We start from the raw sequence: 14,883 nt of genomic DNA, 5'->3' as shown, positions 1-14,883 counted from the left end.
CGTGCTCTGATTGTTGTTTTAACGAGTCAAAATGTTTTTGTTTTTGTTTCATCCATTTGTCGAATTCTGAAATTGGCAATTAATCGTCGGATTTTGTTTTCCTTATATATAACCAACGTCACAACGTCGTAACTTATATACAAAATTGCAATACCTAGTTAGGTAAACGATACACATATTATATATTAGGTAAAGTTAAAAATGAGTCGAGTAATATTTTCGGTGTATGAAAAGCTCATTCCATAAATAACAATCCTTTTACCTAAATGGTTAATTGAAGGCACCCTCAAGAAATGCTATTAAAATCTAATTAGTAATGTTTGAAAAATAAACGCCCAAATGCGAGTCGAACTCGCACAGGAAAGGTTCCGTACCATTATCTATAAAAACGGTCACCCATCCAAGTACTGACCCCGCCCGACGTTGCTTAACTTCGTTGATTGGATGAGAACCTCGAGATTAGAAAATAATATTTATTTTATTCTGTTTTTAGTATTTGTTGTTATAACGGCAACAGAAATACATAATCTGTAGAAATTTCAACTGGCTAACGACGAACGGGCTGGCTAATAACGGACGGACGGACGGACGGACGGACAGCGGAGTCTCAGTAATAGGGTCCCGTTTGACCTTTTGGGTACGGAACCCTAAAAAAATAACATGTATTTTACTTTTTCGTATTCTAAATAAAAAGTAGAGTGTTTAACTCGGATGATAGGCATCATTTCAACCTTTGGTTAACAATCTACTATTACAAACTTGTTTGACGTTGCGTTCTAATAACAATGGCAGAGATGTGGAATGAAAAAATACCCACGAAAAATTTGGCAACTTATTGTTAAAGTACAACCTCCTTACGATTAATGAAAACACAGAACAAACTATTATAGATATTTACAATGTGCAGTTTTTTTTTTTGTTGTCATTAATATATTTTTACATACCTTAGAACACATAAATCCAATACCCTTCAGATCTACCTGGGCCCGTTAATGCCTTTCAGGTGGGCACACCCGACACGCCGCTGGTTATTTTCTGCACCTTTCAATTTTTGTTGCACCTGATGTTCCCTACACTAACCACTAACCATAGTCCAAAATGTTTGTTTTTTAATTTTTTTCAATATTAAGATAAACTGTTGATATAACAAATTTCTTATGTGTGAAAATGTAGTCATTGCTTCATTATTACACCAAAATCTCGCATTTTAGCTTGTATCGAACGACACCGAAATAGGGGGACTTTGGTTTGTCTCAAAATAAAAAAAAACTACGGATGTGTGCCATGCGTGAAAAACGTTTTTATTTACCGCCATTTAATGTACAAATATAATCTTCGAATTAATTTTAATTTTAAGTTTTGTTCTGTGGAAAATGAGCAATAAAGATATTTCGGAGGCGCCACATTATATCCGAAAATTCCGCCAAGAAAGCAACAATGCCCCAATGTTGGCTGTAATATGAGGTTAGTGAATATAATATCATAGAAAGTTTATAATGTGTATGTAGATAAACACAGTCACGTGTTCATTTTAAGAAACTCACTATGTTCGTTTCTTAAACCCACACTCGTATTTTAATGCCTAATTATGTACAGTAGTGTTCCATAAGTACACTACATTATGTAGCAGTCATACAAACTACTATTTAAAAATATTTAGTTACTGTAAATTAATTCCCTGTCACCAAATCCTATTGGGAGTTGAATCTCTTAGTAAGCTAGATACCTATTCAAATCTAATTTAAAATTGTTAGACAAGCTTCTAGTTAAATTAACAAAGTTCCAGGAACTGAGACTTTGATACGTTGGGTCTGTAGGTAATGTTATAAGTTAATAAATAAAACTGAATCCTCAAAAGTTATTATGGACAGTGGTGCCAACTTTTATAAAATGCGATACTACAGATTTGATAATTTTAGGGAAATATCTCCGTCACGCTGACGGGGGCAGCTCCTAAAATTTGTGTGATAAGGACAACTTTACTACAGCTTAGGTGAAAAACCCTGCTGCGCAAAAAAATCCGAAATCGAGGTTTCGTTCTCGACATTTTCCTCCCCCTACGACTTAACCAATCGTAACGAAATTTTGGGAACAGAATGAGAAAAAAAATATCTGTGTCTGACAGTTTCGATTATGCGCTTATTGTTGCCGATTTTGTATGCTAGCTAGGCGTCTGTTTACGGCGCATTTATTTGGCACTTTTTAAAGTAAACTTTACTGGTAATATTGAACTCATATATATTACTCTAAATATTCATTTAGGGCCAAAATCCAGAGAGGAAAATGTCAGGAACGTTTGTATGGAAAAATTATCACTAATGTTTCCTCTTATATGGTAAACTCTAATGTACTTCTTTTGTCGCTATAATAATCTATGTAAGACTTAGTCAATCTGTGTCCTATAATATTTATTTTTAATTTAATAATACGAGTATCATTAAATGTGTATAACACCTTTCATTAAATTTGAATTAAACTATTATAATAAGCAATATCTAAATTACTTTAATCACTTAAGAATAATGTAGAGCAATTTAGCTATTTGAATTGTTTTGGAACAAAATAGTTTCACATTGTTTTATTCAGTTCAGTAACATTCAGTAAATAGCGCCTTAGTTCGCGCTCTAATAATAATAGACAACTAACAGCCAGCAGTGAACAAGTTATTTGACTGATAAAGGGGAGAATCAACTTCTTAGCGTCACTCGTTGTCATAGTTACGATTAGTTGTCCAGGGGACAAAAGTTCATTGAAATACTGATTTTATGGTACTTAAATGTATTAACCCACTTGTTACTATAGTTCTTTTAAAAGGACGTCAACAATTTAAAATTCTCACAAACAATGAGGGTACTTATCAAGCTTTTGTTTATACTCAGTCGAATCGTTTCGAGTATTGTAAGTGGACACCTAGTTGACTGTGTGTATTAAATACAGTTTTTTATTTTATTATACGTCTTTAATTACGGTGATTAACAATGGAAATTTCGAGGTATGTATTTCTAAATAAAATTTAAATCAATATTTTTATAAAAATAAGAATATAGCGAAAACAAGTGTTTACTATCGAGTTATAATCATTTTACATTGAAAAAATTATTAAAAGTCTTATTTTATTGCGATTTTACGAGCCGTCCTTTTAAACGACCAATAGGGTTATGTGCTACTATCACTTGTATTGCATTTTAGGGCGCGGAAGACGACTTGGTCACGACCTTTAACGTTAAAGTGAGATAATTGTTTCTTAGTTTAATTCTATCATTATTTTGCCTCCCGAAAACTGCAATGCTGATATCACAGATGAAGACTCTGGGGATGAAAATCAAGTGAATTTGAACAATGTACCCGGATCTCAATCCCAGCAGGGAGAGGTTTGTTTTGGATCGGAAAGAGACTCCAGTGATTACGAGGATGTGCCATTAATCCAACTTTCAAAACGGAGACGCGTGGAATCAGAAGATTAGTGGTTGAAGATTGATGAACTACGAGTTCGAGGTTTCAAGCCACTGGAAATGTGCGTGAAAATTGTGTGGCAAAATGCCTCTTGCCTACAAATAAGGCACTACAGAAGTCCCCTCGAGGAACATTCCAATATCAGTCAACCCGAAATAAACAAATATAGTAGTTTGCAAGTGGCATGTTGTCACAGTTACATCTAATGCAGTAACAATAGCAACAAAAAAAGTACATACTAGTAGATCAGCCGACTGTAATAAAGAAGTATAATGAGAATATGGACGGCGTCGATAGGTCCAATCAGGTCAGTCAGTCCGATATAGCGTTGTATAGAACAACGATTAGGGGTAAAAAATTGTAATTCTCCTTGATTTACCACGCACTAGACATGGCTACGCATTCGACTTTCTGAATTTTTGCAGATATGTAGCAACAGCTTTTCTTGAAAGTTATAAAAAAAAACGGAGGGATACATGAACTTCCCTAATGTTCCGTAATTGTTCACGCTTTGAAGGGAAAGATCATATAAAACGTTACAGAAATACTCAGCTTCGGTGTATCGAATGCCATTAAAAAGCAAATTTCATATGCCCAAAATGTGACATAACTTTGCACTCTAAGTTTTGTTTTGAAAATTTTCATACTTCTAAAAAAAACTGTTTAATAATATACTTGGGTTTTAATTTGAATCAACATTTGTTATAGAGAGGCGTCCTGTATGCTCATGGTGGTACATGTTGCTATCGTCCTTTTAAAAGAACACCTATTTCCCAGTTTTCCATGAAACATACATTTTTTCCAATATTTTTCCCGTATAGTGTTTATTTTTTATAATACATCAAGTAAAATTCATTCGAATCGGAAGTGTTTGGTATGTCCAGTAACAAGTGGGTTAAACTTGCGTTTTTGTGGTCGTTATAACCAATGTCCATAATGGGCCCCCTACTAAGCATGTTAATAGAACGGCATACAACGTCTCTTCAAACAAACTGTGCCACTGTTGTCCCTTGGACAACGGGACAGGATAACAAAACAAAAAAAGTTGATTCACCCAAAGACGTGTTGGATGACCTCAAAGTTGGGAGGATTCTAGGACTTGTAAAATTTTCGATGGATGTAGTGTCATTATGACACATACTCTTTATTGTTTTACAGTACATATGGTGCTACTTTACCGCACTAGCGCGAAAATTGGCATATTACGTTACTGTGTCGAACATTTAAAGGGCCATATGTACTGTAAAACGTTGTAACATACATGTGCGAATAGGTAATTCGCAACTCGTGTCGATTTAAAACACTCCCTTCAGTCGTGTTTTAATTTATCGCCACTCGTTTCGAATTTCTTATTTTTCGCACTTGTATCGTAATGTACTATTATCGTAGAGAATACGTTAAACTAAGCATTTATCGGAAAAAACTTTTCTCTAAAATCAAAACCCTCTCTAAAATCATCCCATTTTTGAAGGCGTCTATCTCGGCCATTTTTAACCGACTTCAAAAAAGGAGGAGGTTCTCAATTCGACTGTTTATTATTATTTTTGTATCTCCGAGAATTTTGAACCGCTTTTCAATTTTTTTTTAATCGAACGGGTATAACCTCGAGATGGTCCCGTTGGCACCAAGTCGGGGTCTGATGATGGGATCTTGGAGAAATCCAGGGAACTCTTCAAATGTTATAGATACATGTATGGCGTTTCTGGTAATTTCTGAAGTGGGTTTTATTTTTTGTTAAAAAGTGTTTTTGATTTTAGAGAAAAGATTTTTCTACAGAACATGCTTATTTTAGCGTTTTTGATTAAAATTTTCTGTCTTTTATGATTCGTACTTTTGGTTTAAAAAAAACTTTTTTTTTTACACCCCCTTTGCTTTAGGCGGACCTTTCTGCGATAAGTGTCTACAATAGTGTTCATAATCTTAGTTAGTCAGGTAGTTTAATTTTGTTGGTAGGTAGGTAGGTAGTAGTAGCTAAGTTAGTGTCGATTTTAATAAACCTTGAGACCCATAACATAAACCTTAACATGTTTTGGCTTATATCAAGTAAAGTGTAATATATAGTATGTTAAGTCTACTTATAAACTACTCCTCGAGATAAGTACAGTCAACCCTTCTAATAGCGACCCATAACAAGTAAGTAACCTGCGAAACCATGGCAGTAACGTCAAGTAGTTTGCCTAACATCTTAATAAGTGAAACATTTAGGTACTATATGTATTACGTAGCATATAACACAAACTTATGTTTATAAAGGGTTTGCGCTAGAGTTCAAGCTCAACTTGACAAGTCCGTTTGTTTGACATGCTCGTTCATAGACTTTGCATTTGAAATATAACGACAATTAAAACCACATTATAAATAAATTCGTGTAAATAGTAGGTATAAGAGAATTTTACACAAATCAACCTAGTCTTACAATTAGACTTGTGTTGTGTTTGGATTACTTAAACAGACCAAAAAAAGATTTTAATTATTTTCCAACTAAAGACCGATTTAAACTTTAAAATGTACGCCACCTTAAACTCATTTTAGAACATACATTTGACTCGATTTTTATTGATTCATGTGCTGTATATTAAAATATTACAAAAGTCTGGTATTTAACTGATCACAAGATTTAGTAAAATTTATCATCAAATAAATCGTTTATACCGCCAAAAATAATAAATTATCACCAAAATTAAAACACAATTTTAATGTGAAATTATTACTATTTTTTTACATTTTTTTGTTTATTTTAAAACAGGTAAATAATCATTATTAACTCAAAAATATTAAATGATCGCCAAAATCAGAACTCCATTTTAATTTTAAATTTTGTTATCCTATTACAGAAAACGACTCCAAACTAACTAATCATTGTAGACCCAAAAACTGTAATGATCACCAAATTTAGAACTCCATTTTAATGTAAATTGCTGTATTTAATAATGTTTTCATTGTGCACAATAACTCCAAACTAATCATTGGAAACCCAAAAATAGTAAATGACCACCAAAATTTTAATTTCGTTTCTGTAACGGTCGCAGTTCTAACCTAACCTTACCCACTTTTATGATAGCTACTCGATTCTGTAAGGATCACAGTTGTAACCTATCCTAACCCACTTTTCTAGTAGCATTTCGTATCTGTACGGTTCGAAGTTGTAACTTAACCTAACCCATTCTTCTAGTAGCATTTCTTTCCTGTAAGGGTCATAGTTCAAACCTAACCTAACCCAATTTTCTAGTAGCATTTCGTTTCTGTACGGTTCGAAGTTGTAACTTAACCTAACCCATTCTTCTAGTAGCATTTCTTTCCTGTAAAGGTCATAGTTCAAACCTAACCTAACCCACTTTTCCAGTAGCATTTCGTTTCTGTAAGGGTCGCAGTTCAAACCTAACCTAACCTAGTTTTCTAGTAGCATTTCGTTTCTGTAAGGGTCGCAGTTCTAACATATCCTAACCCACTTTGATGATTGGGACGGACGAGCGCGGCATGTGCGGTGCGGTGGGTTTAGCGGGAGGGGATATTAATTTTGGCATCAATTTACTTTATTTGGTAATAGTATACATTTTTTGGTAATCATAGTGGTTTATTTAGGTGATAATATTGGTGATCATTAATTATATTTGGTGTTCCAATACAATTTGAAGTCGTGATTAAAACAGCTGGTGATTTGTAATTTTAGCCCTTTTTTTTTTGGTGTTTCGTAATGTTTTTTGGGTATCATTGTTTTTTATCGGTGGTCATTATAATAGAAACCATTACAAAATTCAGTTATATTCAATTAGTGAAAAAACAAAATAATATAAAATTTCATTTTAGAATTAGGTGCCCATCATGCATCTTGCTTAAACAAATAGATAAGTATTAATGTGGACAACAAGTGATATCAGTAACGAAACAATAATAGTTTTTTCATGTCTGAATTCCGCTCTTAGATTTATCTACTAAATGAGAAGGAAAAAATGTAAATACGAAGATAAAAGTACGGTTTAAAAAGATTTTACACACAATTTGGGTTTAGCATCAGATGAAAATAAGAGTTAGAATTGAATTTACAGAGGATTAAATTTACACCTTTACGAGCCGTAGCTACTGCCTGCAGAATGGTTTAGCCCCGTGAGTTATGGCATCATCAACCCGACGCAACCTGCGAGAGAAGAGGCGAGAGAGTACTATCACTGGAATACAATGTAATTATCATGCGGATCTTCATTGTTTTAATACAATGTACGTTTAATTAGGTTACTTAAGTTTGGGATTCGGCATTCATCGATTCAGTCGGTGACACGGTTACATATCAGAATACCTAACATTTATTTATATGTTGAAACACCTATGCTCGATTCATCTTATTTTTAATTACTTGGCTATAATTTTATTTAATGCACGAAACTGGACGATATACCTTAATTGGATTTACTTAATAGACGAAATATATAAAGCTGTTACATTTAATTAAAAGAATACCTTACGGCGATATACCTAATGCACGGAATACCTAAAGTCGGACATGACACCTGATAGATGAAGTAAAATAGATATACTTAATGGACGAATTAACTAAAATAAAATTTTATCAAGTGTTAATTTTGCTTTGGACTTTAATACATTCAAATTATTGATCTTGAAATAAGTAAAAGTGTAACAAAAAATAAATTACTTATGTTTTAGTATACAAAAACTGCGACCCCCACAGAATTGAACTGATGACAGAAAAGTAGGTTAGGTTAGATTGGGTTTTTTTATGATATAGAAGGCAAACGAGCAGACGAATCACTTGACGGAAAGCGATTATTTACCACCGCCCATGGACACCCGCAACACCAGAGGGGTTGTAAGTGCGTACCTCGACCCCTCAAAAAAACTAAATATAGACAGAAAGTAGATTAAGTTAGTTTAAAACTGTGACCTCCAGAATCAAACTATTGAGAGAAACGTAGATGAGGTTAGATTAGGTTAGAAGTGCGTGCTAAAATATTTGACTCATTAGTGAAACAAAAACCGGACAATTGCGAGTCGGACTCGCCCACCGAGGGTTCCGTACTTTTAAGTATTTGTTGTTATAGCGGCAACAGAAACACATCATCTGTGAAAATTTCAACTCACGGTTCATGAGATACAGCCTTGTGACTGTGTAAATGCAAATTTACCGATGATAATTTATGAGTTTTTTCTCATTACGTTTTGTATGTTAGACTCATTGGCCAAAAAATTTAGTTCGCAGTTCTAACTTAACCTTACCTACATTTTTGGCAGCAGATCGTTGTATTCCCATCTGTGCCCGCCGGGCACAAATGGGAAGGATCCATTCCTGTGCCTAAATGATTCATTACCAATTGTGTCTGCCCCCTATCAGATCGGGGGGTGGGCACAGATGGGAATACACCAGCAGTTCCTAACCTAACCCAAACTTCTTTTCTGGCAATAGTACAATGGGAAGTTGCAGTTATAACCAAACCTAACCTAACCTACCTTTTTTTCAACAGCTCAATACTATAGGGAGTCGCAACTCTAACCTTACCTACTTTTCTGTCAACAAATTTTACGACATGCGGTTGAAAGATGCGACTTGTAGAGGAGAACATACGTTCATAAGAAAGCATTTTTTCCAAGCTGAAATGGAGACTTCGCTTTGCAATAAGAAATATTAGAGGCAAGTAAACACACTACTCTTCTCAAATATTTCAGTTAACTTCAGGTACTTATTTCATCGATTTAATGTGTTCTGATTGGTATCCGATGGCGCTTGTCTTCATAGCATAGAAAATATTGCTTGTATTAAAAAAATAAAAATGTATCATTAAGAAGCCAATTAAAACCTAAGAATAATAAACATTATACTTTCACCCCAGAGACAAAGCCTCATCTATTTTCTAATACAAACAATAAGGATAAAACCACAGTACGGTTTGTTTGTAAAGATATTCTACGCAAACACACCCTACCCATTTTTTATTGCCTTTGACTGTCGAAAACAACTTCGTTTTTTTGTACAACAAGTACAGCTTCTTTTTATGACTTGAGGCGTTTATTATTATTCGGACCTCTAAATTACCTAATTCTCATTTGCGAGTTGGGTACAGTCTAAAGCATTTTGGAAGCACAAGGGCTACTTTATTAGTATTAAATATACAAGTACAAAAGTTTAAGGTCGCATACTTTATAACAATCTACAATGTTCGTGTAATAATTATAATATAATATTTTCCTTTGTGAGGTTCCGTGGTCAAATACGAAGCACGAACCCTTATAAATAGTTTCGCCATGTCTGGTTATCCGTCTGCCCGTTCGAGGCTTTGCTCCGTGATCGTTAATGCTAGAAAGCTGCAATTTAGCATAGATGTATAAATCAATCACGCCAACAAAGTGGTAAAATAAAAACTAGAAAAAAAATGGGTGGTATCCCCTACACGTAAGCTGGGGATGTTTTTTTTTTCGCTTCAACCCTATAGTGTAGGGTGTCTTTGGAATCGTTGGATAGGTCTTTCAAAACGAATACTGGTTTACATAATCAAGTTTTCGATAAAGCTCCGATAGAAAAAATATGTGCCCCCTCCATAGAACCATGTGTCCAAAATATATAAAAAAAAAATCGTAAAAGTAAAGCTTCATAAAAAAAATGGATAAACATGACAACGAACATGATCGGTTAAGTCGTTTTTGAGTTATTGCAAAAAGTCTTCCCTTCTTAGTAAAAAGGCGTACAAAGAACCTTCTGGTATGACACGAAACCTAAACCTTTACGTCTATGCATGTGTGCAAGCGCTGGTGGCCTAGCGGTAAGAGCGTGCGACTTGCAATCCGGAGGTCGCGGGTTCAAACCCCGGCTCGTACCAATGAGTTTTTCGGAACTTATGTACGAAATATCATTTGATATTTACCAGTCGCTTTTCGGTGAAGGAAAACATCGTGAGGAAACCGGACTAATCCCAACAAGGCCTAGTTTATCCTCTGGGTTGGAAGGTCTGATGGCAGTCGCTTTCGTAAAAACTAGTGCCTACGCCAAATCTTGGGATTAGTTGTCGAGCGGACCCCAGGCTCCCATGAGCCGTGGCAAATGCCGGGACAACGCGAGGAAGAAGACATGTAATTATTTCATGAAGTAGATGTCATAAATACTTTGTTCATCGTTAACGTTTGGATAGGAGGGATCGATACAATAAATGGAGGCGGCATAAACGCCTTCATGATTATAATGTGGGAAAATTAGGCCACCACATCAGGTAGGTTTTCCGTTGTTTTTACAGTATAAATAAAAGTTGGATATTCGTACACACATTGATTAAGCCCCACAGTAAGCTCAAGAAGGCTTGTATGTAGAGGGCTTGTCAGTGCACGGTGCAGGGAGCGTGTTTTTTTTCAATCATTATTTATCTTAACACATTGAGTGCCGGGAACCCGCTCAGCGGGCGCTCTGTCCGTAGTCGCTTTCCTCTACAAACCGGTAAAACGCTAGAATCGGCTACGCGTGTAGCGCTACGAAAACGTTGGCAGTGAATGCATTAACGCATTAATTACCCTATTCTCTAAAATCGTGGCACAATCCGGCACTTGACTCAGTATTACTTAGGAGGTATCGTATCAAAAACAAGTCAGCGTGGCGGATAAGTTATGGCATTGGTTCTAATATTTCAGAAACCCCATGAGAGCCCAAACTGATCTGATAGCCTTGCAGCCTATAGGATTAATGATAAATATAGACGGCTGATATTATTATGTTTTCATTATTCTTGCGTTTCTTAGGCAAGTAGGTACCGCTTTGAGAATTATCACAGACTTACCTAGAACTGAACAAGGTTATCTACATTATTTTATTTTCTTTATTGGGGGAAAAAACAGATACATGCCATATAAAATGATTTAGCCTACATCCTAACACAATTCCCTCTAGGAGTTCGGACAGTAATTTTACAACAGCGTTGTAATCGGAACTTAAAACAGATATCGTTACTTATACTAACACTAAACGATTACGATATTTATCACATCCTATGTATATAAACACAAAAATAGGATTATTGAGTTAGGCCCAAATCAGAGACATCACAGTTAATAAACAATATGAAAGAAATGAAGCTACAATATAGGTAATTAAAATTATTATGAAGATAAAAAGAGCAAGCTCAAAGTTAGATCGCGTATTACTAAATATGTCAACCGAGATTAGGCGTTTATTGTAAACTAAACATTAGCTGATAAACGGTCAGCTTTCGCCCTGAAGTGTTTTCTCAGCTTCCTCTCTGTCTGTAGGCGAGTATGTGATCATCATAAAACGCGTAACGTGCAGCGCTCGCCGTACGCGCGTCACATATTAAACGCCTCGGAAATAAGTATTTCAATGAAAAAGGCCGGTATTTATTAGCACCTATTACCCTTAGGTTTAGGTTTAGTTTCGCAGATTGCAATTTATGTTATAGACCAACATAGACGAATCTTTTCGTAACGGGGTTTTATTTTCAGATATTCAGTGTGTACTTTCAATACGGGCGTATATTTAAACGGTGGATAGCATTCCTATCCTATACTATACTATCCACCGTTTAAATATACGCCCGTATTGAATGTGAGGACTATATTGAGTTAAATTTTCCACACAAAATAATTCGGCCCGCAAAGAAAGAAACTCAGAAGTTACGAGATACAAGCTTTTTAAAGTAACTGTCAACGCTTGTTGATAGTTTCTACTCGTATTAAAAGCTCGTATCTCGTAGTGCCATGTCAAAAATCAAAATCAAAATATCTTTATTTTGCATAAAATATGGTATACAAGATGGACTTAGTAATGAAGCACATGCATATTTTACCAGCAACTGGCATGCAAAAACACAAACACGCATACATCTATTAACTATGCTAATAAATCTAATATTATACATGTCACTTCTTATAATTATAACAAAAAAAAAAAACAAATGTCATACTTAATCTAATTGCAATTATCAGTGTCTAATCATATCGGAAATAGTCAAAAAATTCATCAATTGAATAAAAACACTCTTGTATTAACCAACTTTTAAGTTTACGCTTAAATAGACTAAATGGTAATGATTTCAGTTCATCTTGGAGACAGTTATAAATTTTTATTGCCATACAGTAAGCGCTCTTTCCATACATTACTGTCTTTTTTGCGGGTATGACGAGACGATTAGGGTATCTTGTATTAAACTGACAAATGTCCTTAAACGTAGTAAAAAGTTCAGGATGCATTCTAACAAACAAACAAATTTCATATAGATACATGCTTGGCACAGTCAGAAGTTTCATATTTCTAAATAGAGGTCTGCATGAGGTCATTATGTCTACATTACAAATAGCTCTAATGCACTGTTTTTGTGCTAACAGTGCTTGATTTGCATAACTTGAATTCCCCCAAACAAGAATATCATATCTAAGTACAGAGCAAACATAGCCGTGATACGCCTGTATTGCAGTCTCTTTACTGCTAATTTTTGTCAACCTCCATAAGGCATCAAGTTATGTCTCGTAATGTTTGCAGTACATGGCTGCTCGGTAAATTTTCAGATATTAATTCCGGGATCATAATTAAGTGCAACTGCAAAAAACTTCTTAATTCATGATTTTTGTCCCGTATAATATTATTACCCGTATTGGATATATACGAGTACACTGTATAGGTTGGTTCTTCTTTAGTTTAAAAATACACCAGCAGTATTTATTTATATTTAGGACTTTTACTATGAATATCGTTTTCTAATAAGAAAATCATCGGCATTTGCTAAAGAATTTTATTGTTCCGTTACATTTTATGCTATCATTAAACATTCAATTATACTGCACCATTATATGCAGTTACAAAGAAAAGCAAACCTACACATCTTCCATGTTAATTTATTTCATCGAGGAAATTTAGTCACCTATATGAGAAAAAAATATACGACAGAAACTACACTCCATTGCATAAATAAGTTGAACAGTTTCCTTTCTCTACCAAGAAAAACAAAATCTATACATATACTTCTTAGTATTACCAAAGAACTTGTCAGCTGCGACCATATTAAAATGTATATATAGTGTTCTATTTGGGACAGCTATGGGACTATCTGGAACTAAATCTGAAACTATAAGCTCGATTATTTTATATCATCGCAATAGCTGAGACATATATTTATTTATTTATTTAATCTTTATTGCACAAAAGAAAACCTTATAGTAAAAAAGGCGGACTTAATGCCATGAGGCATTCTCTACCAGTCAAGCTTTAGGCAAAGCAGATACATAGAGACATATAGAGATTTAGGTAGATTTAGATTTAGATAGAGGTTAGAGTTATATTATACCGATTAAACTTCTATAATTCTAAACAGACCCAATGGGATACCAAATAACTTAAATAATTATATAATAGTCTAATGGCAGATAATATGGAAATTATCTGACACTAAATGACAATGTCATTTGTTGTCAACAGTTGCCGGTATGTCAGACGTGTGGGTGGACCTGCGGATGCCCCGGTTCGTCGTGCACCAGCACAACGCCACACTCCACTGCGATCACAACGTCGACGCAGACTCTATTTATAAGGTAAACAGTTATAAGGTTTATTTATTTATCATATGGCATTTAGTTACTGGATTTAATTTAAATATGAATCAAGAGATCTTCAGATACTCGATGGCCCTTTCATTGAGGTTCGCGAGGTCTTCGATCCGTGACTTGAATTTGATGAGAGGGCATTGAAGAACAATGTGTTCGACCGTCTGCTTAGGGTCACCACACACACACTGACGGGAGTCACACCAGTACCATTTATGCCAAGTTTCCAACGCCTGTTCGAATGCGGTTTAGTTGACTCTATACCCGGCGCGGCCAGGTGGACGTCTCTTTGGGTCGAGTATCAAAAGTTCTTCATTCTTAAGTTGTTGGGCATCCCACTCAGCCATCCATGAGTCGCGTATATCCCACTCGTTGTTAATATGCACCATACCAAGAACTGCAAGGTATAGAGGAGAAATTGATTTGCCATGAGTGACAATATCAAGTGCCCACGATAAATCTAAATCATTTAACATTAACATGTAATAGTTGTGTACAATTTAGTTATTTTATGTAAAAAATATTATTAGCAACGAAAATTATTGAGCGCAAAAAATAAACACATAATGAGTAATTATGTTTGAGAACAGTATATTACAAAATCTCAAGTGTGGCAATTAATGTATTGGTTTATTTTTCTATTAAATAAATCAAAACATTAATTTAGTTTTAATGTAATGTTTTAATTTTGACTATGTAAATTGTATTGATTAAGTATTTATTACGTGTTATTTATTGTTTTTATTTTACTCTTTTTTTGATGATAATTATTTTAATGAATTGTGATTAATATTACACCAATGACATGTAAAATTTTAATTTTATGAATAAATGAATATGAATATTTTAATAATAATTCGGATTTAAAAAAGAAATAGGGCATATTAT

General features: G+C 34.6%; 1 protein-coding gene across 2 annotated transcripts in view; it reads left to right on the top strand.

Annotated features, from left to right (window-relative positions):
• Nucleotides 1–14,883, top strand: part of LOC133534805 (uncharacterized) — a 99,699-nt gene that overhangs the window by 61,150 nt on the left and 23,666 nt on the right. For both annotated transcript variants that reach the window (XM_061874089.1, XM_061874088.1), the window contains one exon: nt 13,871–13,983. In XM_061874089.1, coding sequence (XP_061730073.1) covers nt 13,871–13,983 — 113 coding nt within the window. The remainder of the gene's footprint in view (nt 1–13,870; nt 13,984–14,883) is intronic.

The sequence above is a fragment of the Cydia pomonella genome, chromosome 2, assembly GCF_033807575.1.
Source record: "Cydia pomonella isolate Wapato2018A chromosome 2, ilCydPomo1, whole genome shotgun sequence".
NCBI classification, from domain to species: Eukaryota; Metazoa; Arthropoda; class Insecta; order Lepidoptera; family Tortricidae; genus Cydia; species Cydia pomonella.
Note: the sequence above shows the minus strand (reverse complement) of the source record. Positions and strands in the feature narration are given on the sequence as shown.